General features: G+C 37.8%; 1 protein-coding gene across 3 annotated transcripts in view; it reads right to left on the reverse strand.

Moving 5' to 3' along the window:
• PRCP (prolylcarboxypeptidase) overlaps positions 1-26,598 on the reverse strand; it is an 82,602-nt gene that overhangs the window by 23,319 nt on the left and 32,685 nt on the right. For 2 of the 3 annotated variants that reach the window (XM_025355965.1, XM_025355964.1), the window contains 5 exons: positions 11,911-12,051; positions 5,394-5,495; positions 2,495-2,676; positions 2,095-2,252; positions 1,243-1,412 (listed from right to left, as the gene is read on the reverse strand). In XM_025355965.1, coding sequence (XP_025211750.1) covers positions 1,243-1,412; positions 2,095-2,252; positions 2,495-2,676; positions 5,394-5,495; positions 11,911-12,051 — 753 coding nt within the window. The remainder of the gene's footprint in view (positions 1-1,242; positions 1,413-2,094; positions 2,253-2,494; positions 2,677-5,393; positions 5,496-11,910; positions 12,052-26,598) is intronic. The other variant, XM_025355966.1, reaches the window with a different exon arrangement.

The following is a 26,598-nucleotide window of genomic DNA, read 5'->3' on the forward strand; positions in this document are numbered from 1 at the left end:
GTCTCACTATGTTGCCCAGGTGGGTCTCAAACTTCTAGCCTCAAGCAATCCTCCCACTTCCACCTCCCAAAGTGCTGGATTTGATTTAGGTTTTCTAACATAAAACATGATCTGCTCTTTTCAACAACTTTGTATTATCAAAATTCAATCTAATTCAATATATATTTACCTCCAGCCTACTATATGCAAGACACTCACTGGTCATTCTACTTTTTAAATTAAGAAAAATAATAGCAAGTGAACTTGTTTTAGTTACAAAATTTTAAGCAAGGTATACATGTAATAATTCAAAGGGGTGGTTAAATTAAAAGGGAATTTGAAACCCGAATCTATATCACCAATTCTATTTTCACTTCCAACACTCATTCTAGCTGAAGAGTCAGTTATATTCTCTAAATTTAACCATCAAGTTGGCCAGCCTTTGTTTTTAAAACTAAAAGGAATGTTCTTTACAAAGAAATGCTTAAAATGAACATACACAATAAAGAATTTTGCCATGAAAAGAACCTTAAAATTTATACTGTAATGTGTCCTTATATTTCCAAAGTGTTTCACATCCAACATTTTATTTGATTCTCAGCACAACCCTATTTGGTATGTAAGTGCTGTTATTCCATTCCACAGAGGAAGACAGAGGATGAGGAGAGAAAAGCACCTTGCTCAGGATCACACAGGTGGTAAGTGAAGCGGCAGTTCTGGACCAAAACCTCACTTTCAGAGTCTAATTTGATGTTCTTTCCACTCTACTGTGATGCACGGGGGTCACTCTTCACACTGTGGGCAGCACTTACAATGCTTTCACAGCTGACTAGATCATAGTACTATCATAATGACTGCCATTTATTAAGCATCAACCAGGTATTACATAGATGGAAGTTACACACATATCACAGAGATTAAATAAATTGCACAGGCAAAGTATACAGCCCAGGATTTGGCACATAGTAATTATTCCATTAACAGCAACTTTTGGTATTATTTCTAATTCATACAACTCTATAATCAATGAATTTTATCTCCATTTTTCAAATGAGGAAATTGAGGCTCAAAAAAGCTAGGTAACATGTCCAAGCCCACATAATCAGAAAGTAGCAGAACCCAGGATTCCAGCTCAAGTTTGACCAACTCCAGAGCCCCTTTGTCACTGGGACTTTCTCTGATGCAGAAAGTCAGAGTATGCACATTAAAAAAAAAAAAGAGAAGTATGTTATTAAAAATTATGAGAGGACATTTTCCTATTACCTTAATAGGCCAAGCAGGCAAAGGCTGTAAAAAGTTAGATGCATAAGGATAGTCCACCATTGCCAGATTCACCCAGGTTTCAGAGATCCAGTCTTTCAAATGTTGGATGTCCTGAGAAGTTAATGGGCTGCATAAGTGAAGGGCTCCAGTAAGCCACTGCAAACCACTGCCTGGGAATAGAATCACATTGTTGGAATCTAAAAAGTACTGGTCAACAGATGGCTTTACAGATAATGTATTCTTCACACAGTATTTTAGAAAACTCAATCTTTTATACCCCTTCTCCCAGGATATTTTTAGAGCAACTGGAGAATCCCATGACAGACAAGTTGCCTATCCTCATAGAGTTTACCAGAATTAGTATGCAGAATTATTCTCCCTTTTTAAGATACTACTAAAATGAATAAATAGGAACACCATAGAACAAGAATATATAAACTACAACTAAGTAAGACAAATGGATGTATCTATCAAACAGCGCTGAGCAAAAGACAGTAGACACAAAAAAAGACATGCTATGTAATTCCAATTACTAAAACATTTAAGAACAAGTAAAAATTAACCTATGGTTCTAGAAGTGAGGATGTTTTTGCTGGGTAGGTATGGAGGTCGTGACTGAAAAGGCACAAGGAGATTTCTGAGATGCTGGCAATGCCCTTTATTGATTTAAATGCTAATTACACTGTGTCCTTGTTTTGTGAAAATTCATCAAGCTATGCATTTTGATTTGTATAATTTTCTGTATGTACATTATACTTTAATAAAATGTTTACTTAAAAAGTGACAACTACTGAATTTAACAAATGAAAGGCTAAATAAACACACAATTCCATTCTCTTAATTAAAGCTTACCAGTATTTGAGAGTCGATTAATGGCATCCCAGGACCTGCGGATGCTCTCTGAACAATATGGACCACTTTTCCTAAAATCTGTAGTTACAATCTTCATAAATACACCACAAGGTACTAAATCCTCAAACTGCCAGATAGGGGCAGAAGCTGCAAGAGCTCTAAATGACAAGAAAATCAAAGAAGGAAGAAAGAAAAAAAATATATATATATATGTCATCTAAATCAAGTTTTAAAGTTGAAACTTATAATAAAAATAGTGAGAAAAATAACACAGCTGTTAATGAGACAGAAGCCAGAAATCTCAGTATAATAGAATGGAACATGTTTTACCTAACATGAATCTCTACGTTTGCCTTGATAATCATTAAGAAACACTCATGTCCGGTATAAATGTACTTACCCAACTGCCATATGAGGATATTTCATCCTAAACCAGGCTGCAAGCATGCCACCATAGGAGCCTCCTATAGCAATGACAGGTTGATTTTCAGCTCCTGGGATTGTTCTTTTCAAGTGTTTGATTAACTCTGCAAAATCAGCCAGAGCTTGTTCTGATGTCAGAAAATTCAAGTGTCTGGAATCCTAAAGAAAAATAACAAAGAACATGGGTATAAATGTGCACATAATAGCAGCTTAGGAATAGCATGGATCCAGAAGAGAGCCAGTGTCAGATAAGCTTTTCTCCAAATAGAATTTCTAGGCAATTGTACTAAAACGCCTAGTCAAAGCAATAGCTGTGTGGATTTAAACTCAGGAAAATTATTTTAAGTTTGTGGAAGAACATAATGTACTTCACATGCAAGTGTAATTTCTATTAAATGCTATTTACCAAAGACTTTGTTTAAGGTTGTAGAAACAATAGAACAAATTGTAGGTAAAATTTAATAGCAAATATGATAGAATATAAACTAAGTTTAATAGATAACTGTTATAACTTTTGTTTTAAATCTTGGCACATTTAAAATGTCTACCATATAGGCAAATATAAACTAAATCTAGTGGACAATTGAGGGAAGAATCACCAGTAAAAATAAAACTCACCCTTCTTTATCGGAAAGATTATGTATGACCTCGGCCATATCAACAACTGAAACAAAGTAGCCTACCTATTTTAAACAACTATAAAATTGGAAAGAAAAAAACTATTTTCAGGTATTGGAAAACAGGCAACACAAGACATTGATCTTTGAGAAAAGGAAAACTCATAATGTTAAGTTTCATAATCGTCCTGCTCTCTACATGAAGACAATTTCCCTATTGCAGAAGGTGAAGCTTAGTGTCCTGCTGAGCTGAGAAGGCTAAGAAGGTCTTTTAAAATATGTCTGCAAATTTTTTGACACTCCTTCCTTTAAAAGGTGAAGCTTAATTCCACTCTCTTTGAATTTGGATGGGATTTAATGACTTCCTTCTAATTAATAGAATGGGGCAGAAATAATGATACGTGACTATGAAGGTTAGGTCATTAAAAAAACACTGCAGCTTCCACCTTGCTCTCCTGCACTGCCAACTTTGAGGGAAATTAGTTGCCTTGTAATGAACTCACGTAGGCCCTTAACTGCAGCCTCTTGTCAACATCCAGTACCAGTTTTATCTCTTATGTGAGTGATCCTCCATATGAGTAGAAAGGCTCTCCAGCCCCAGTCAAGCCTTCAGATGACTGCAGCATCAGCTGACATCCTAACCTCATGAGACCCCCTGAAGCAGAACCACCTAGCTAAACCACTCCTAATTCTTCACCCATGGGAACTATAAAGTAATAGATATTTATTGCTGTTTTAAGCCATGAGGTTTGAGGTACATCTTTACATAGCAATAGATAACTAATACAGCTACATACCTCTATTAGGCTACCCTGTTTGACTTTCATGCTTTGGTCTCACCATTCTGATTCCTTCCGTGATCTGGCATATTACTGAATTACACAGATCCCATCATTCCTATCTCCTACATATGCCTCCTACTCCTTTAGCTTTCCCCCCTCTTCCAAGATATATGCCTTCTTACCTCCTCTCTCCCTGTCTGTCACTATCCTTTACTTCTAGTTTTTATGGCACTCTGTACAGTTGAGTGCATTTTTTTTCTAATCCTGCATAATATCTGTAATATCCCTCATGCTACTGACATATTCTGTGAGCACACAAAGGGAAAGACGTATATCAAAAAGAGCCCCTGGCTCCATTTTGCTAACACAGTATCAATCACAGAAACCTAGGAGAAGAAGTTATGTTTCTGTCTACAACAAGCTAACTGCTTCCCAAGGTTTCAGGACCTGTCAAGTCCCCTAATCAGATTTTTATGCAAAATATCAAGCTAAAGAATGAATTTCCCATACAGCCCAACAAATACCAGCAAATTATCCCACTTTCTATTTATAGCACAACACTTTTACTTGTTTTTACTCATGCATTTATTTATAATATGAGATAGTAAAACCTCCCTTTTAAAAATAAAAAACTCCTTTCAAAACAGGCAGCCTAGTAAAGGACTGGCCCCAAGTCCTTACAGCTGAGAGTTCCCAAAAGCATTTGTATATACTGGTGGTCTTAGGAAGCATACAAACACTTTTAATGGAACATTTATTGCTTTATTTTAGTGTAATTTGGAAAGAATAACCAGTACATAGAGCCCTTGGTTAAGATAATGCTAAGTTTAAAAAGTGAGTTGGTTAAAGAAAAACATTAAGTAAATAATAGTACATGTGGCAAATTAATGTAGCCAAAGTCACAAGGGTAGAAGTACATGAATGACTCCGTTGAAGAAAAAGTGTCCTGGTTTATTAGGTAGAGAGTCTGTGACAAAGGCCAAAGCTCCTGTGAGAACAGGAAATGTTCAAAGGGAATCCAAGGGGCCAGTTGACCTTAATGCATCATACAGCTTATTTGTCCTTATTTTATTGATTTTATTTTATTAAAAACATCAGATAAATTTGTTATGCTCATTGTATTTTTTCCAGTGGCAGGCTCAATAATTTAAGTGTACAATTTATAAAGCGGAATTGTTTACTGATATTTTTGAAATAGTAAAAAGTTCCTTGTACTGTCTCTGCAGCCACAGAGTAAAATTTAACTTCCTGAGGCACACCAAGTTAAAAACTGATTAACATTAAGAATTATAATAAAATGTCTTTAAAAAAAACCTCAATCTGTTCAAATTGTATCTAAAAAGAAACTACTAAATATAAACTATTGAGCTTTCAGGCATTTCAAATTAAAGTTATCTCACAGTGGGGCATGTAATTTAGAAACTATTCTAAACTGAAAAGAAAAAACTTGTAACTTAAAAGTAAAAAGTATCTTTACCTTGAATGAGTTGTCACCAAAGGGGAGAGACTCTCCATAGTATCGATGTTCAGCAAACACCAACATAGCTTTTAGTTCCTCAGCCACATCCCACATGAACCCCTAAGAAGAGTTTACAAAATCACAGGATAAAATCAGGATGTGAAAGTCACTGAACCGTTTGGCAAACCATATGAAATACATGTTAAGCCAGACTAAAAAGAGCACTCTAAAAAGTTGCACAATTTATGTTTGTGCTACAAATAAATGACATAATTGCTGTCTTATTGCTGCATATCAATCTCACACTTTATGAGTGAAACAATTAAAAATAATCCCAAGTTGCTCATCCACTAGTCATCCATGTCTTTTTATCCTGACACTCTAGCCCTAGAATCAACATTATGTCTAAAATGGTCTTCATGTACAAAGAGCCAGTACAAATCCTACTGAAATTATTTTTAAATAAGGAGGAGGGACTCTTACCTAACTCATTCTATGAAGCTAGCATCATTATGATACAAAACCTGGCAGGGACACAATGAAACAAGAAAACTTCAGGCCAATATCCCTGATGAAAATAGATGTAAAAACCCTCAACCAAAAACTAGCAAACAAAAATCCAGCAGCATCAAGAAGTTAATTTACCAGAATCATATAGGCTTTATTCCTGGATGCAAGGTTGGTTCAACATACACAAATCAATAAATGGAATTCACCACATAAACAGAATTAAAAAATAAAAACCATGTGATCATCTCAATAGATGCAGAAAAGGCCTTCGATAAAATTCAACATTCCTTCATGGTAAAAATTCTCAATAAACTAGGTATTGAAGGAACATACCGCAACATAAGAAGAGCCATTTACAACAAACCCATACTGAATGGGCGAAAGCTGGAAGCATTCCCCTTGAGAACTAAGACAAGGCAAGGATGCTCTGTCTTAGCACTCCTATTCAACATAGGACTGGAAGTTCTAGCCAGTACAATCAGGCAAGAGAAAGAAATAAAAGGCACCCAAAGAGGAAAAGAGGACATCAAACTATCTTTTTTCACAGATGAGATAATGCTGCACCTAAAAACCCCCACAGACTCCGCCAAAAGGCTTCTAGAAGTGACAAAACAACTTCAGTAAAGTTTCAGTATCAAATTCAGTGTATAAAAATCAGTAGCATGTCTATACACCAATAACAATCAAGCTAACAGCCAAATCAAAAACACAATCCCATTTACAATAGCCATAAAAAGAATGAAATATCCAGGAATACAGCTAACCAAGGAAGTGAAACATCTCTACAATGAGAATTACAAACCACTGCTGAAAGGCATCAGAGACAACACAAACAAATGGAAAGACATTCCATGTTCATACATAGGAAGAATCAAAATTGTTAAAATGGCTATACTCCCCAAAGTAATTTACAGATTCAATACTATTGCTATCAAACTACCAACATTTTTCACGGAGTTAGGAAAAAAAATAAATAAACTCTTGAAATCCATATACAACAACAACAACAAAAACGTGAATCGCCACAGCAATCCTAAGCAAGAAAAACGAAGCCAGAGGCATCACACTACCTGACTTCAAACTATACTGCAAGGCTACAATAACCAAAACATCAGGCACTAGTACAAAAATAGGCATGCAGACCAATGTAACAGGATAGAGAATCCAGAAATAAAGCCACACACTTGCAACCACCTGATCTTAAATAAAGTCAACAATAACAAGCAATGGGAAAAGGACTCCCTAGTCAATAAAATGGTGCTTGGATAACTGGCAAGCCATATGCAGAAGATTGAAACTGGACCCCTTCCTTTCACCATATACAAAAATCAACTCAAGATGGATAAAAGACTTAAATATAAAACTGGAAACTATAAAAAGCCCAAAAGCCCTAGAAGAAAACCTAGGAAATACCATTCTGGACATCAGCCTTGGCAAAGAATTTATGACTAAGTCCCAAAAAGCAACTGCAACAAAAACAAAAACTGACAAGTGGGACCTAATTAAACGAAAGAGCTCCTGCACGGCAAAAGACACTATCAACAGGGTAAACAGAAAACCTACAGAATAAGAGAAAATATTTGCAAACTATGCATCTGACAAAGGCCTAATGTCTAGAATCTATAAGGAACTTAAATTTACAATCAAAGGGCCGGGCGTGGTGTCTCATGCCTGTAATCCCAGCACTTTGGGAGGCTGAGGCAGGCGGATCACGAGGTCAGGAGATTGAGACCATTCTGGCTAACACGGTGAAACCCTGTCTCTACTAAAAATGCAAAAAAATTAGCCAGGTGTGGTGGCCGGCGCCTGTAGTCCCAGCTACTCGGAGGCTGAGGCAGGAGAATGGCGTGAACCCGGGAAGCAGAGCTTGCAGTGAGCCGAGATCCGGCCACTGCACTCCAGCCTGGGCGACAGACAGAGCGAGACTCCGTCTCAAAAAAAAGAATAATAAAATAAATAAATTTACAAGAAAAAACAAACAACCCCATTAAAAAGTGGGCAAAAGACATGAACATACACTTTTCAAAAGAAGACATACACAAGGCCAACAAACATGAACAAATGCTCAACATCATTAACCATCAGAGAAATGCAAATCAAAACCACAATGAGATACCATCTCATACCAGTTAGAATGGCTATTATTTAAAAAGAGTCAAAAAATAACAAGATATTGGTGAGGTTGTGGAGAAAAGGGAACGCTTACAAACTGTTAGTAGGATATAAATTAGTTCAGCCACTATGGAAAGCAGTTTGGAGATTTCCCAAAGAACTTGAAATAGAACTATCACTCAGCCCACCAATCCTCACTACTGGGTAAATACAACTATCACTCAGCCCACCAATCCTCACTACCTGAAGAAAAATAGGCCAGGTGTGGTGGCTCATGCATGTAATCCCAGCACTTTGGGAGGCCAAGGCAGGTGGATCACTTGAGTCCAGGAGTTCGAGACCAGCCTGGGCAACATAGTGAAATCCTTTTCTCTACAAAAAATAAAATTAAAAAATAAATAAAAATTTAAAATAAACCATTCTACCAAAAAGACACATGCACTTGCATGTTCATCTTAGCACTGTTTGCAATATCAAAGACACAGAATCAACCTAGATACCCTTCAACAGTGGACTGGATAAAGACAATGTGGTCTATATACACCACAGAATACTACATAGCCATTAAAAAGAACAAAATCATATCCTTTGCAGTAACATGGATGTAGCTGGAAGTCATTATCCTAAGTGACCTAATAGAGCAACAGAAAACCAAACACTGCATGTTCTCACTTACAAGCAGGAGCTAAACACTGAATAAACATGGCCACAAAGATGGGAACAATAGACACTGCATGACTACTAGAGGGGCTGGGGGCTAACAGCGCAGGGGGTGTGGGTGTGGAGCATGAATTCAACAACTACATATCAGGTACTATGCTTACTACCTAGGTGATGGGATCATTCATACACCAAATCTCAGCACACACAATTTACCCAAGTTAACAAACCTGCACATGTACCCCCTAAACCTAAAATAAAAGTCAAGAAAAAAAAAACTACAATGGAGAGAAAACAAATTAAATAAAAATAAAAAGTAACTTCAACTTTAAAAAAAAAAAAAATGATCTTCAAATTGCACTGTTTGCCAAATCTTCTAGGAAAGAGCTAAAGATATCGAAAGCAGCTGTCTACTCACAGGCATTGACAACATAAAAGAGAAAACAAAACAAACAAGCATACTAAACTCCCTAAGGGTTTTCAATTAATCTTATTTATTAGAAAATAAATAGTAGCTCACAATGGCTAAAATAACTCAGTGTTTATAATGTGTCAGGCACTGTTCTAAGCATTTTATTTGTATTAATTCACTTAAATATTACAGCAATCTCCGAAATAGGCACTTTGATTAACCCCATTTTATAGACAAGAGCATTGAGGCACAAGAGTTTAAATAACCTTCAACATTCACACAGCTAGTAAGCAGCAGAGCCATGATTCAAACATAGGTGTCTGCCTCCAGAGCACCATCATCAAGAACTGTTAGATCTCCTTGCTAGAATCATCTATATCTGGTCATTAGCCAATCATTTCATTTTTTCACTTACTCAGTTGTGGCCTCAGAATCTTTTCTCAACAAAGCATTCTAGGTAATCAACATCAAAGGATTAGATTTAGATTTAGCACAGATTAAAACTATTTGTCAATCCTAGTGCACACTGTTGCTATTTAGTGAGTTCCTGCTGCCTAACAAAGACTAAGAACCTCAAGTGTTTTTGTTTGTTTTGATCAATAAATGAACAATTAGAAGAGTTATACACATATAAGAATAGAGAATTTAACCAGATATTTGTGATGGTTTCAATAATCTCCACTTTCTCTCTTAAGAATCTACTCATCCCCTGCCATTTAACTACAAATCCTGCAAACACCCAGCTCAAGCATGCCCACCTCTGCCGGCCCCACCTTGGCAGTGCTGATCACTCCCCCTTCTCAACACCACTGTGCTAGGTATATGTCCCTGGTACTGTGCCGCAAATTTTGCTTACATGTAGGTCACACACACACCAGACCATGAGTATCTTAAGAGTAAAGATCATCCATTAAAATGTCCAGACCTCTGTGCAGTTGACTTCAGGCTTTGAGAGGAGGCAACTTCATTGAACTAGTTCAAAAAGTAATAAGTGATCCATTTCAGGAGTATTCTTATTTTTCAAAAGAGGTTCATGTAATATATCAACATCTTTTAACATTATGTGCTTGCAAGTCCCTTAATCTTCTTTAAGTCTTTACACAACTCCATGAACTATTATTACTGTATCCATTTAACAGATGAGACAACTGAGGCACAGAACAAGAAACTTACCCAAAGTCACACAGCAAAGTGGCAAAATCAGCATTCAAACCTTGTCAGTCTGGCTGAAGCCTTCACTCTTGACCACTGTGTGATTGCTGCCTCTGAACAAATTAATGTCCAGAAGTGAATGTGCACTGGAACGTTTTGGTATGTAAAGGAAGGTCTCTGGGCCTGGGGATGGGCCAGGATCTGCTCCTCTATGATCTGCCTCCAGTCAGTTCTTTGGAACTGTTCCTACACTGAATATCTCTTCCTTTCCACCACTTCTGAGAACAGAGATACCCCAGCAAACCTTAAGTTCTGCCACAGTGTTTGTCAGAGTAGTGCCTAGTGAAGGCAGGAACAGCTACCTACCTATAATAAAAGAGAATGGAAACTGGAAAAATCACTGGAGAGGAGAAGTTACCCTATGGCCTTCACATAAAACGAAAGTCACACCAAAAGGAGAAAAGAGACAAGGCAGCCTCTGTTATTTCACAGAATAACAGAACGGGAATCTGATGGAAAGGAGGTCCTGATTTCACTTGCCACTGATCTAAAAGAAATAGGCATCCTAGGATCTCATGTCTCTGGGAATTATTTTATTTCAACTAACTTACTTAGATTCTTAACATTCCTAAGGAAATAATCAGAAATGAGAAATGCAATAACAACGTAATTGGGTTCATATCTTTACTTTAAATTCATATACCAGTTCAACAAACATTTACTGAGACCTCCTGATACCAAGCATCATGCCAGACGTTGGCATTGGGGATAAGACATAATTCATTCCCCACTTTAAGGTAGTTCACAACTAGTTTTTTGGTAAAAAGTTGACATTTTCTCATCACAGCACTGACACGTTGAAAAGGGGCATTTCTTCCTTTCACATATCTTTTGAAATTAAGTTTTGTTCATGGATTTCAGCATTATAAAAGGCGATAGAAAATACAGTCAGGGAAGCAAGCTAACAGGCTATATACTATTTTTAACCCTCACAAATAAAAGAAAATGGTAGAACAGGAACGCTAAACTAAAATGTAGCTACAACTTTACCTTTTCCCATCCTTATTTGTATATTTTTTTCTCATTTGCATTGGCTTTGTTTAGGTTTTATTCATTCATTCATTTAACAGATGTTTATCACCTTCTACATGTCCTGGACACTGAATGTAACACTAAACATAGAAAAATTCCTGCCCTTGTTTGTATGTTCTAGAGACCATAATCAAAATAAACTGTACACAGTAACATTCTTATCCCTGTTTCCCTTTTATCCTTATTCACTCTAGAAATAAGCTGGGATTTTAAAAACAAAACAAAGCAAAACAAAAACAAAAACTTGCAAAATTCAATTCTCTGGGATGTTCAGGCAGTCCATGAAAAATAAAATAAAATAAAATAAAATAAAATAATTCAATTATCCAAAAATTGTACGTTATCCTTTTCATTTGTAATTCTTGAAGGCTGAATATGCAGACTTATTGGATATCTGTATTTAATTATTTTATGAACTTTCTATTCATGTACTTTTGCTATTTTTCTATTATTAGTGAGTTAATTTTTTTGTTATTTTTTATAGAACTTTACAATTAAGAACAGTAATGCTTGGTCATATATACTGCAAAACATTTCTTCCAAGTTATCATAATAAAAGTCAAATTGAGCACTGGAATTTCATGAATCTGCACATACCGTGTTATTACAAAACCAGATGATGTCCCCTTCATTACCAGTGTAGAAAAGTATCGATCCACCATTTTTCTTCCAGTATTTATCAGCTACTAGATACCGCTGATTAAAAGTTTTCACAGTATTAAATCCAAAATGATCAACCTGTGATAAAAACAAAACAAACAAAAGATATTTCTAAGGAAAGTAATCAAATGAGATCAACACAAAGGTAATTAATTCTTCCATTAAAATCAATCTATACTACAAAAATAATCAGAAGAAATTTTAAACTTCATTGTTTTATTATTAATAGTAATATTGATAATATTACTTTGAAATCATTTTCTTTGTATTATAAAATAAAGCAATGTTTGCTATTGGTAGTCAAGATTTTCAATGTGAAAGAAAAAATACAATTATAAAGTCAAGTAGCTACTTAAAAACATAATGTTAAAATTAAATCGTTAATACAATGTGAACCCTTTTTTAATTTTTTAATGCATTTTTTAATTGGCAAATAAAATTTTACATATGGTGTATATAACATGACGTTCTGAAATATGTATACACTGTAGAATGGCCAAATTGAGCTAATTAACATAAGCATTACCTCACATATTTATCATTTTCTGTGGTAAGAACACTTAAAATCTACTCCCTTAACAATTTTTAAGTATATAATACATCCTATTATTTTTCAAAATACAGTTTTCCCCTACTATCTGAATTTTCATTATACACAGTTTCAATATTAAAAATTCATGAACTAAGTAGACTACTGAAAAGGTCCATAAACCTTGTCATCCCAGCACACCACAGACATTCTAAGTTATAAGATTTTCATGTCTATACCATTCCCACCAAAAGAAACTAGGGCTTATTAGTGAAGTGGCTGAGTGACATTTGGGACAAGAAAGCTGCAAGATAAGCCTATGCATTTTGCTGTGCAAGGAAGCAAGAAAGTGCTCAGAATTAATGGAGAGTTACATTTAAAGAACGTAGGAACCAACTACAAGGGACTATCACTGGCAATCGTTTTAATAAATTGAATGTAAAACAAAAACAAATTAAACATAAAGAGAATAATCACTGTAGTTAATTGAAACATTCAATTCATGAAACTCCATTCATCCACAAAAGTATTTTTAAAAAGGAAAGAAAGGAAAAAGTTCATTTGCCACCATTGAAGTTATCTATTAAATCAACTCCTTACTTTGAAATTGGGAATTAAAAAGTAAAAAATTCAACATTTAACCTGCCTGTCCAACAGAACTGTATTTGATGGCAGCGAATAGTCCCAGTTAATAAAGAAGAGCTGTGTTTAGTCAAATGTCAGCTAATGTAGAAGGAATGACAGAGTTAGAATAATGACAGTTCTGTAAATTTACGGATTCAGGCAAGAATTACCAATTGGTGTTAAAAGCATTAGGAAAACGGATAATATGAAAATGAACATTCATATAGTATCAAAGTAATACCATAGAGAATACTCTCTTGTCACAAGGGGAAAACATAACTACAATGGAAGGATCAGGCTGTCATCACTTTAATCTAGTAATCAATTTTGTTAGCATCATCAATGGTAGAGCAGGCAAGGATTATGTATCTCCTCATGTGGCACAACTTGAAGCCCATATCACCTATGATGTGTTCCTGCCAAAAATGTTTCATTTTATCTTAATCCAGCCTTTAGATCTAATTTCCAGGTTCCAGGAAATATAAAGGTAAAAGAGCAAGTTGAAGATACTTTAAACGGACAACACATACTGAAGGCAGGACATTTTACAAGACAACTGACAAGGCAATATCATGAGAAAGCACTATTTTAGATTAAATGAATTTTAAGGAACATAATAACCAGACAAAATACATGACCCTGGATTGGATCCTAGTTTGAACAAACAATATTAAATAAAGATGCAGGGACAAATGTGTAATTTTAATACGGACTAGTTATTAAATGATACAGGTTGAGCATCCCTAATCCAAAACTCCAAAATCCAAATGCTCCAAATCTGAAACTTTTGAGCACCAACATGATACTCAAGGGAAAGGCTCATTAGAGCATTTCAAATTTTGGATTTTCAGATTAGTTATATTCAGTCAGTAACTATAATATGACTATTACATAATCAAAAAAAAAAAATCCAAAATCTGAAATGCTTCTTGTCCTAAGCATTTCAGAGAACAAATACTCAATTTGTACTAAAGACTCGTTGATTTTGTCAAAAATGATCATATTGTTTTGGCTACATAAGAAAATGATTTCTTAAACTGAACTTTAAATATATTTTTGAGATTTTTTTTACCCTTTGAGATTTTTTAACTTAATATTTAAAATGTAATTATCAAATACTACAACATGGTAAGATTCATGTACAACTATCTGAATTTACAGAGTTACCCTGCAGTACAGTCTCACTGAGCCTTTAGCATCATGGGGGCTGAATTCCTCAGTGCTTTGGAAGGACAGAAATGAGAATGCAGCACCAAGTCTGGATCAGACATATGCTGTTCCAGTGCTGCTCCAGTCTCCCAGGAACAGTGCTTAGTTCTGACCTAAACCAGACTGTAAACCCTGTAAGACTTGCCTAGGTCATTCTAAAACAGATGAGACATCCTGCACCCAGCTCTATCTACATACACAGTTACCATTCACACCACAGGTTCCAAAACGCAAGTGTCTCAAAACTTTACCTAACTGCATACTTCCTGGTATCTATGATCATCACCATATGTAGTCCTAAAACATAATATTCTGATCTAAAGACTGTCTACTTTTCAGGAAAATAAGCAGTTTTTATGGACTAGGTATGTAATAATGATGTCCATGTGCTATAAACCCTTCCATTATACATGTTAATTTACTCAATCTTTCACTCAACAAGAATCTATTGAACTCCTATTCTGGGCCAAGTACTAAGCTAAGCAGTGGGATAAAGAGTTGGCTGAGCTACTGTCCCTGAATTTAACTTAAACTAACTCAACTATATCCACTCAGCCTAAAAATGAAAGGGCAAGAAAGGTAGACAGACAGTGAAAGGAAGACGGACAAGTGATTCCTCCTGCTTCCATTCAGTTAGTACAGTAGTTCTCCATGTGAGGTCCCCGGACCAGCAGTATCAGCTGCACCTGGGAACTTGTTGGAAATGCAATCACAGAAACCGTGGGGGTAAAACCCAGTAAACTGTGCTTTAACAAGCCCTACAGGTGATTCTGTAAAGTTTTGAAAACGACTGAGTTAGCATAAGCACCAAAATAAGACATTAATTTGTTATTCCTTCTCTCGTTCTAGGTAGAATAGCTAAAATACTGTAAGCATCTCATCATGCTGAATGAGACTCTGGTGTCTAAAGATTTGAATTACCACTGAACATACCCCCAAATATAAGCTAACTGTATCATTTGAAACTCAATATGAGAAACCACCACAGGATCACCTTTTGAAGCTCAGCAGGTTTCAACAGGGGAGGAAAAACTGACTGTGTTGGACTTAAAGAAAGGAAGCTCATGGCTCTCTAACAAGACGCCTTCCCGTGAGATTCTTGAAGATAATTTTGCCTTAATGATTTTCACCTCACCCACTGACTACAGAACTGAGTCTTCATGTAAACTGAGATATTGCTGTAGCCTTTAAAAGCATCCCACAAAGAAAAACATTAATAATCCAGTCTAAAATTTTCAAATTTGAAAACATGGGTGTTTGTGTATGTCATGCTAAATATAACTGATAAAAAGTTCTTGCCAGAGAAACACTTCCATCTAGAATCACAAGGGCCACAAGAACTTCAGAACCAGAGAAGGCCAAATTCCCTTGTGTGGCCGTGCCCAAGGTACTCCTACTCCTAGCAATAGCCTTGATTGTTAAGACTGGGGAAAAGAGAGAGGAACCCTGGCAAGAAAGCAGACTTGGGAGTTAACAGACCTGAACTTGAATCTCTTCTAACTGTGAAGCCTCGGGCAAATCACTTAACCTCTCTGAACCTTAGTGTCTTCCTGTATAAAATAAGGATAACCACGTATAATTCAAAGGATTGCTGTGAGGATAGGGAAAATGTACCTAAAGTACTAGGCGTAGTTCCTGATATATACATGCTTAAAAGATGTTAGTTCTCTCCATCCCATCTGCACACCAATCCTAAGCACAGAGTACTTAGATGGGAGACAGATTAAGTTCTTCACAGAATTACAGGACCTTAGAATGTCAAAATCTCCCATTTTTTGAGTGCTTCACCTAGGTACTAAACAACTGGAAATATGTAGTGAAATGTCCTTTGCACAACATGAATTTACAGATTTTCCTTGGCTCCTTCCTATCATCAAGGATATCAACTTCTGGCTAGATAACCAGATAGTTTTCAATACCTAATGGCCAGGCACACTAGGGGCAGTATGCCCTCTGCTGTTGAGAAGTGGGACCCAGATGCCACTTCCTGTTCTGGGCTCCTGAATAAAGATTTTATGAATCACAACACGAAAAGGTGACAAGGGCCTTAGAAACTATTCCATCTGTGTTTCTCAGCTGAAGAAATTAGGCTCAAAGAGGTCACGTGACTTGGCCATGGTCACAAGGCAGAGGCAGAGCTAGAACTTTATTTTTGCAATTTGGTTTACTGAGCCAATTAAAATAAATAATAGCACTGTAAAGACAACACAGTATGGCTTCAGAAAGGAAACAAACCTCTCTAGTCATGCACAGCAGTTCTTTCTAGTATATGGCTCAAGAAATTTCATTTTCTTCTTTTTAAAAATTTTTTTTTTATGGTCCAAGAAATTTCAAAACATGCTTCCCCACTTTACCATGTGGAGGAGAAATAGATCTGTGAGAATGGGTAGGCAAGAAGAAAAGAGACTATTCTTCAAATGATGTTTATTATACAAAAGTAATTATTTGGACTTTAAAACCATTCAAGAATAAAGTTCGCATACAGAAAAATCAGTAGCAACATTACATCTGTTAGTTTTGCTGGCAACTTGGGGACAGCATGTGTGGAAGAGGTGGGGATGGGAGGGAATAACACAGAGCACCTACCACGTGTCTGCCACAGCGCTGTTGCTTTACACATACCCCTTCACCATCTCGGCAGTTACCGTCTGGGGCACTTTCATCACCCAGTTTTAAAATAAGAAGGCTGATGATGCTCAGAGAGGTCAGATAGCTTGCCCAAGGGAATGTAACTAATAATTAGGAATCAAATGTAATTCTTTTCAGGTGCTTTTAACCCCTACCCAATCCCACCTCCAAGAAAACCCAGATCTTTATACTCATTGCATTATAACATGCTAATACAGATAAAGCTGACTTTAAACTTCAACCCTCAGTAGGGGACACTCGCAGTGAGTATCTTTCTCCTAAATTTGCAAAAAGAAGGACAAATCTCCCAGCCATTTACTAACAGTTACATTGCAGAATATGTGGAATGTTGGTCTTTTCACTGACCTGACAATAATTGTTACTACACTACTATTGCTAACTCCATTAGGCACTGATAAAACCAAAATCATATTGGCTCCTTCTCGGCAGCCTTCGGTTTTAGAAAATTCAGTATGCAGTTGGATTCATTCAGGCACCCAGATGTCTAATAACAGTTAACTAAAATTTTACTCAACATACAAAAAGTATACCCAGAGATATACACGACCAAAAAAATTAACTAATGCCTCCAATAAATCAAAGCACCTTAAAGGAGTTTTTCACGTGCTCTGGTTTTCAACTCTGATGCAGAGATGCTAAAATAAAATAAGACCTTCTTTCTCCCATTTGACGTGTGTGTCCTATGTTAATTTGGGGATTGTGGGGTTACATTCCATTAGAGTTCTTAAATGGAGACTGACAACTTTCTGGGCATGCTTGATATCCCCTGAAAGGATAGACACCTTTATGTTAGAAGAACACAGGTTCCCAAAGAAGGACTAAAAGGTGGCAGGAAGGTGGAGTTTAGACAAGCCCTAGATCTACAGTTGGAGAAGGATGGATGTCTAGGAGTGGGTTCCTACTAAGTTGTCCCTCACACATGGGCACCCTAGAGCTAGGACAAGATCAGAGAGCAAGCCACATCCTATGATTCAGATCTCTGGCTCTTGGATGACTCCTGGTTTATTTCTTCTTTACTATGTCAAGGCCTTTCAAAAACCCTGCTTAAATATTCTAGCTTTACTCATCCATACAATGAGGATACCAGAAAGTACTGGAGATTAAATTTGACTTAAAGAATTAAAGGGGAAACAGTATCCCCCAGAAAGTGTGGTGGTGGCAAAGGAAATGCTAACAAGTCCCTCCAAGAGGAAGATGAGTCCAAGAAGGAACTGTCCTCCCTTCCCACAAAGATGCTCTCGTCATTGCCAACCTTAACGGGTCGAGCTTCCATCTTAACAAAAAGGGTGGAAGTCCTTGCCGAGATATCTTTCAAAGGCAATCATCTTTGTACGTAATAAGACACTGCTCCTCTTTACACGCCCTTCTATAAGTGTTAACCAGGAGAGAGAACTGCATTCCCTGACTCTTATGCTTTTTTTTTCCTAACATGCCTCTAATCTTAAAAATGAGACTCTTAGAAATAAATTTATTTAAAGAGAAAATGGTAAATGAGAAAGGGAAGAAAATAAATGATAATGGGAGAATCCATCATGGGGAAAATTTGGTGCCCCAGCCTCCTATACTCAGATAGTTTGAAAGGCAAAAACACAATAGCTACCACAGTGCCCTTGTACATGGCAGATACTTTATAGATAATTGTTTTTATTTTATTTTATTTTTTGAGCCAGAGTCTTGCTCTGTCGTCCAGGCTGGAGTGCAGCGGCGTGATCTCAGCTCTCTGCAACCCCCGCCTCCTGGGTTCAAGTAATTCTCCTGCCTCAGCCTCACTAGTGGCTGGGATTACAGGTGTCCACCACCACACCCGGCTAATTTTTGTATGTTTAGCAGAGACAGGGTTTCACTATGTTGGCCAGGCTGGTCTCGAACCCCTGACCTCAAGTGATCCGCCTGCCTCAGCCTCCCAAAGTGCTGGGATTACAGGCATGAACCACTGTGCCCAGCCATAGATAATTGTTCAATTGATGCAGTTCAAACCTTCTAAGTAAGTGGTTCTTGTGTTTCTGATTATGAGGTTCCCTTGTTAATGTTAAAATTATCATAGATGTGTTATATATTAGTAACCAGTGCTTGAGAAAATATGAGAAACTATTATAAATTCAATAATGGTATAAATAAATATCACAACAGCATCTATCTACGTGAAAAAAAAAATGTGCTCGGTAACCAAATGGGGAGGGAAAACACCCTCTCGAAAAATTTTGCAGTGCTTAATAACCTTTCCTTCCTCAAACCAAGAACTCTGTGCCCCAGAGGCGGAATCGCTAAGTCATCAAAATGCTGTGAAACCAAAACACTCTTTGCTTTACTGCTAAAACAGAGGTGAAAATATCCTGCCCTTGAGAATACCTAAAATGCTCCAGTAAATCAAGAAATAACATGTTGTATCAAATAACAGTTAAGTGTTTCATTAGAGGGAGATTCTATCTGTTGGCCAAACAGCTCTGTGAAAGCACCACATAATCAATGCCTTCCCATGGCTCAGGAAGCTTTGTACTAAGAGAATTAGCTGGCCACAGCTCAAGCTCCCAAATTAGAGAAAAAGTGCTGCTGTAATCAAGTACTGCATATAAATTGTAGGAAATGTTACACCACTAGAGGGCGCCCTTATATAAGTAGTAAAGTCGGAAAGACCATTAGGGTTTTTTTGTTTGTTCTTTAAGAGACCGGGTCTCCCTCTGTGGCCCAGGCAAAGTGGAGTGGTCCGATCACAGCTCACTGCAGCCTCGAACTCCTGGGCTCAGGCGATCCTCCTTCCTAGGCTCAAGAGTGGCTGGAACTAAAGGCGCACACCACCACACCTGGTTCGTTATGTTTTAAATTAAGTTTCGTAAAATCTTAGGACAGAAAGGGAACTTAGATCTCAAGTCCAAACTCTTGGATAAAAAACAGACAAGGAGATGCCAGTTATTTTGAATCTTTCTTTTCTAAATAAATATATGTTCACATAATTGAAACATAGCAATCATCTCCCTTCTTTTTAAAGTCAGGATTCAAAATCTGTGCTGTCAGAAACCAGGATATTGGTTACCATTGCAGGGGAAAAGTGACTGTAAAAGAAAATAAGAGGATTCTGGAGTTAGGATAATGCATTGTTCTGTATGTATAATAAGATAATTCAAAAGCACATTGATAAACATTTAAAATCTCATTGAAGATATATATTATTTTACAAGGTACATGTTTATATTTCTATTTCACTATATAGTCATATGTAAATTATATTGCACTAAATCACATTAATATTAAATTTTTCTTTCATTTAAAAATACTTATTGAGTACTCACTAAAAGGCAGGTTTTAAGAAAAAAAACTAAGATACAATTCCATTTCTCAAGTTCTGGGGAATCTAAGAGAAATGATTCATGTGCTAGTAAACAACCAAGCAGTGGTGTGGTTAAGTTCTGTATACAAAGCGCTGTGGGAGCTCAGAAGCCAAAGCCACCACTCTGCCTGTGGAAATTACAGAGGGCTGCACCAAGGAAGTAATATCTGAGCTGAACTTTGACACAGAGAAGAATTTTTTTTTTCAGGTACAAAAGAGCATTTCAAGCAAAGGAAGAAAAACATGTGCTATGATGAGCTATACAGAATGAGCATAAATTAGGAGCTGCTGTTTTATGGCAAGACGTTTATGAGGGGAAGACATGGGAGATGAGATTAGACTCACTGGATGCCACGGTGGCTCACACCTGTAATCCCAGCACTTTGGGAGGCTGAGGTGGGAGGATCAAATTGAGGCCAGGAGTTTGAGACCAGCCTGGCCAACATGCAAAACCTCTTCTCTATAAAAACACAAAAAAATTAGCCAGGTGTGGTGATGCATGCCTATAATCCCAGCTACTTGGGAGTCTGAGGCCTGAGAATCACTTGAACCTGGGAGGCAGAGGTTGCAGTAAGCCAAGATCACACCACTGCATTCCCACTTGGGTGACAGAGCAAGACTCTGTCTCAAAAAAAAAAAAAAAAAAAAAAAAGGAAAAAGAAAAACCTAGGCCAGGCTCACTGGCTCACACCTGTAATTCCAATACTTCAGGAGGCCAAGGCAGTAGGATCACTTGAGCCCAGGAGTTCAAGACCAGCCTGGGCAACATAGCAAGACCCTGTCTCTACAAAAAATAAAAATATTAGCTGGGTGTGGTGGTACATGCCTGTAGTCCTAGCTACTCAGGATGCTGAGATCAGAGGATCCCTTGAGCCCAGAAGTTTGAGGTTACAGTGAACTATGATCATGCCACTGCACTCCAGCCTGGGTGACAGAGCGAGACCCCATCTCAAAAAAAGAAGAAGAAGAAAGAAAAAGAAGAAGAGAAGAAGGAAGAAGAAGAAGAGAAAGAAGGAAGAAAGGAAGGAAGGAAAGAAAAAAAGCAGTATAGAGAGACAGAAGAAAGAGAAGGGAAGGGAAAGGAGGAAGGAAAGAAGGAAGAAAGAGAGGAAGGGAGGGAGAAAGGGAGGAAAGAAACCTAGCTGAAATCCAAGATTGTTTCTCTAAACCAACAGTGAATGAAAAACATCCATTGGAAATAGACTCAACTAGGCAGGGACTTTTTTCTGTTTTGTCCAGTGACTGGAATAAAGCCTGGCATGTAGTAGAAGGCCAGTGAATATATAGAGAGTAAATGAATGCATGCATGTATCGTGGCTGTGCAGTTGGTATACAAACAAAACTGAGAATGGAAAGCAAAGTTCCCAAGAAGGTCAAGTTTGTGCAGGTTCATTTATTGGGTGGGTCTGTTCCCAGCTTTGGAAGAGTTGCACAACACTGTAATTGGATGTGCCTTTTGCCCCGTGGCAAATCACATGCCTAAGGGAGAACCCAAGCCTTAAATCTAAGGGCAACGCACAACAGTTTGGTCTGCTGAGGAAGTAGGAAATGCATGCCTACTGCTGGGTGGAGAAACAGTTATAAATAACTACAAATAATACAGACAGAAGGCCATCTTTGCAGGGGGTGCAAGAGAAGGGCTAATCAGCATTTTACCAAAGTATATTACCTAAAACATAATTAATCTTGGTGACAGGGTTATAAGTTAAAGTTTTTAAGACTGGAAAGGACTTTAAAGTCATGGCTGTCAGCCAGGACACAATAACTTTACCTGAGAAACAGCTTTCTGTAAAATGTACAACATAGTAGCTCGTTCAGCAGCATACTAGTGTTTGGTGAACCCACATGTGCTGCAAAATGTTGATTTGATCAATGTGTAAAATATGTGTTTCCAACAACAGAGTTCTAAGGAAGAAACAGGGGAGAGGTGTAATGCCCTAGGACAAAAAGTAACTGGAGGGAATAGTTGAGACTATAAGTAAGTGAGGGATATGTGATGCAGCCAGATCCCAAGGAATGGGGTCAATAGCACCAACAGAAGAATCTGACTTGGGCCGAACAAGGAACCGCTTCTCCACTGGGAAACAGATGGATGCAGGAGTTATCTTTCTAATTATCGAGTGAGGAAACTAAAAGGGTTCTAGTTAAAATGCCTGTCATATAACACCTTAGTTTTTAGTCAATGAAGTAAAGAGACAAGGTAATCTATTAAAAGAGATAGTAAAAGAGAGCCCAGGATGGCAATGATTTAAAGACAGGTAAAAGTGCAGCATGGAAGAAAAAACTGATGCCTAAGACTCCATAAAGTTCCTGAGGTTAGAGACTGAATTGGTAGGCACAATAATCTGCCTATGTATGGGCTTGCTTAGCAGATATTCACAACCCAGGAGCAGGAGCAGAGAAGTTTGATGGTTGGATAAAACCAGGATGAGAATGTCATAAAGGGGTTGTGAGAGAGGACAGGGGGCAAGAGAATTAAGGTCATTCCTGTCTTCATGCAGCCTGAATATACCCAGAGCTATGAGGTCCTGTCCACCACAGACAAATGCTGCCATAATCTGTTAGCTGATTTGCAAGGTAATCTAAACTATGCTGTATTTATTCTATTTTAAGGAGTAAATAATCTTGCCAGAACTCATATATATGATATATAAGCATTTCAATAATAATCTTATAAAAATAATGTAAGGCTGCATATCATCAAGGCCTTACAAGTTTATATTCTTCTGTTTTGCTAAACATAAGATGATGTGTTACTGTTTTTCTTCCTTTATAATCTACTGTTCTAAATCTTTTTCTTTTTTTTCTTTTTGAGACAGAATCTGACTCTGTCACCCAGGCTGGAGTGCCGTGGCATGATTTGGCTCCTGCAACCTTCACCTCCTGGGTTCAAGCGATTCTCCTGCCTCAGCCTCCCGAGTAGCTGGGACTATGGGTGTGCCCTGCCATGCCCAGCTACTTTTTGTATTTTTAGTAGACACGGGGTTTTGCCATGTTGCCCAGGCTGGTCTTGAACTCCTGACCTCAAGTGATCCACCCGCCTGGGCCTCCCAAAGTGCTGGGATTATAGGCATAAGCCATTGCACCTGGCCTGTTCTGAATGTTTCTTCTCTACATGCAAAATGTTCTCCTGATACCACTGATATAACTACATCACATCTTCTGAGAGATAGAGGCTGGTATCTGATAGTATAATGTAAAAGGACAAAGACCTTTCAACCTCCAAAAAAGGGCAAAAATCACATTTCTCATGAACAGGAGTTCAGACCTGTGATCTATGTAACTCACAATCCAATCTTGCATACTACCTCTCCTGCAAAGAGCTGTGATGACCTCACAAATCTTCTGTTCTCCAACTGAGCAACCCCAGTTCTTACTATTTCCCATATAACACTATATTCTAAAGTCCTCCTAACCCTGCTCACACTCTGGATTAATTAACATTCCCTCTTACAGATGGTGTGCCCAGAGCTGAGTACAATATGTAACATGTGGTCTAATAAAGTGCCTTGCTCATCACTGGCCAGGAATAAATAAGCAGTGAGTGTGTTTATAGACCTTATCCATGGTTTTGCTTTCTGCAGTTTCAGTTACCCATGGTCAACCATCGTCAGAAAATAGGTGAGTACAGTACAACAAGATATTTTGAGAGAGAGAAAGAGACTGCGTGTTCCCATAATGTGTCATAATTGTTTATTATTCATTAAAATGAATCTCTTATTAATCTCTTATTGTGCCTAATTTATAAATAAAACTTTATCATAGGTATGTATGTATAGGAAAAAAACATAGTATATATAGTGTTCAGTACTAACCAACGTCTCTGGCATCCACTGGGGGTCTTGGAACTTATCCCCCATGAAGAAGGGAGGACTACTGTATAGCTCCAATAACACAGCCTACTTTTAATTGAAAGTCATGTAGGTATACTGGGTTGAATAGCATCCCCCCAAAATTTATGTCCTTCCTAGAACCTCAGAATGTGACTTTATTTAGAAATAGGATCATTGCAGATGTCATTAGTTAAGATGAGGTCATGCTGGAGAGGGGTGGGCCCTTAATCCAATATGACTGGTGTTCTTGTAAGAAAAGAAGAGACAAAGAGGCACAGAGAGAAGAATGCCATATTAAGACACAGATGCACAAAAGCAAGATGGCCCACGTGACAATGGAAGCAGAGATTGGAATCAAGCAGCTTCCAGCAAAAGAATGCCAAGGACTGCCAACAGCCAGCAGAAGCTTAGCAAAGGACACAGACCAGACTCTTCCTCGGAGCCCGGACCAGGCTCTCCCTCGGAGTCCCCAAGAAGTAACTAATCCTGCTGACACCCTGACTTTGGACTTCGGGTCTCTGGAAGTGAGAGGATAAATTTCTGTTGTTTTAAGCCTCATAGTTTGTGATACTCTGCAGCCCAAAGCAACTAATACAGAAGGTCTCTCTATGGAGGTGGCAATGGAACTGAAGCCTGAAGGAGGCAGACAAGGAAAGAACTCTAGAAAGAAGAAACAGAAAATACAAAGAGCTAGAGGCCAGAAAGAGCTTAATGTGGAAACAATAAGACCAGTGGTGAACAAGACAGAGAATGGTAGTGGATGAGGCTTAGAGCTAAGCGGGCTATGATAGGGAGTCTGAAAGTCTGAACTTAAGGGCAATACGAAGCCTTCAAGAGTTTTAAAACTTATTCTGGGCCGGGCGCAGTGGCTCACGCCTGTAATCCCAGCACTTTGGGAGGCCGAGACGGGCGGATCACGAGGTCAGGAGATCGAGACCATCCTGGCTAACACGGTGAAACCCCGTCTCTACTAAAAATACAAAAAACTAGCCGGGCGTGGTGGCGGCGCCTGTAGTCCCAGCTACTCGGGAGGCTGAGGCAGGAGAATGGCGGGAACCCGGGAGGCGGAGCTTGCAGTGAGCCGAGATCGGGCCACTGCTCTCCAGCCTGGGTGAAGGAGCCAGACCTCGTCTCAAAACAAAACAAAGCAAAACAAAACAAAAAAAAACTTATTCTGATTTAAAAAAAAAAAAAAAGATCAGTTTACCTGTTCTGTGGAAGATGGCCTAGAGGAAATTTTTTAAAAAGAAAAAAGAAAGAAAGTGAGAAGAAAGCAGAAGGCTATTGAAAGGTTCACATGGCACATGATTATGAGAACAAGTCAGGCTTCAAGCCAAGGTAGGTCGCTCTTAAATTGCTACATATTCAACATATATAATAATGTTTACTCTCCAAAGTCGTAATACACCCAAGAAAGATCTCAATGAAGAAGGACTCAATATATGACATCAGCAGTATTCGTTTAACAACAATCAACAAAAGGAAGTCTTTTGAACAGTTGTAGTCACCACCATAGCCCATGTATAACAGATTCTGCACTGGTCCTGACTATGGGCATTGTAAACACTAAACACCCCACTAAATTAGCAAAAGAGTTCCAAGGCCATCAGGCTCCCCCCAGCATTTAATAGAAGTCAATAAAGCATATTCTATTGCTACCCTTTTCTCCAAAACCTATTAAAGAAATTGATAGAAGGTAATAAACTAATTGTTCTCAAACGTTTCGGTCCTGTTCCACCCTGATGAGATAAAAGACATCAACCAGCCACAATCTTCACTGGTTACCTCTGATGAATTAATAAACTACATTTTTAAAAAATAAAAAGCACATACAAACATAGTATTACAACATAATGCTAAAATACAACTCTTCCTCCTCCATGGAGAATCTTCTGTGAATGATACCGTGAGAACCACTGAAACAGAAAACTTACAACCTCTTTTCAGAGACTGCTTTAAAATAATTTTTTTATCACATTGAAAAATACATGATATTAAAGCACTCTGGAAAATTAAACTTTACAAAATCCCCACATGAATAGCATCCACAAAAGGAAGCAGCTGAGGAAAGTAATGTCTAAGTTTTTTCCTCCTGGAAACTCCAACATCAAATTTGCAGTCCTGATTTCACTACAAAATGTCCTCCAGGGACTTTTTATCATTATCTTAAAGACACACTCTACAGACTACTCATTGTTTTGCACATTCATCCGGTCTAAATGATAATGGCGCTGTAAAAAAGATAAAGGAAGGGAAAAGGATATCCTCAGCAGAAACCAAAAAGCTCAGAACAATAACAGCAAGTTCAAATGTAACCAAGTGGCTTCCTTTGATTACTTTCAGGTGGTTTTGCCACCACATCACCAGATAATCAACAACTTCCCAGAGCTGGTAGGATGTGTAAGTATTTCTTGAGTGCCTACCATGGGATAAGTACTAGAGTTACAACAGTGAAC

This window comes from Theropithecus gelada, chromosome 14 (genome assembly GCF_003255815.1).
Source record: "Theropithecus gelada isolate Dixy chromosome 14, Tgel_1.0, whole genome shotgun sequence".
NCBI lineage: Eukaryota > Metazoa > Chordata > Mammalia > Primates > Cercopithecidae > Theropithecus > Theropithecus gelada.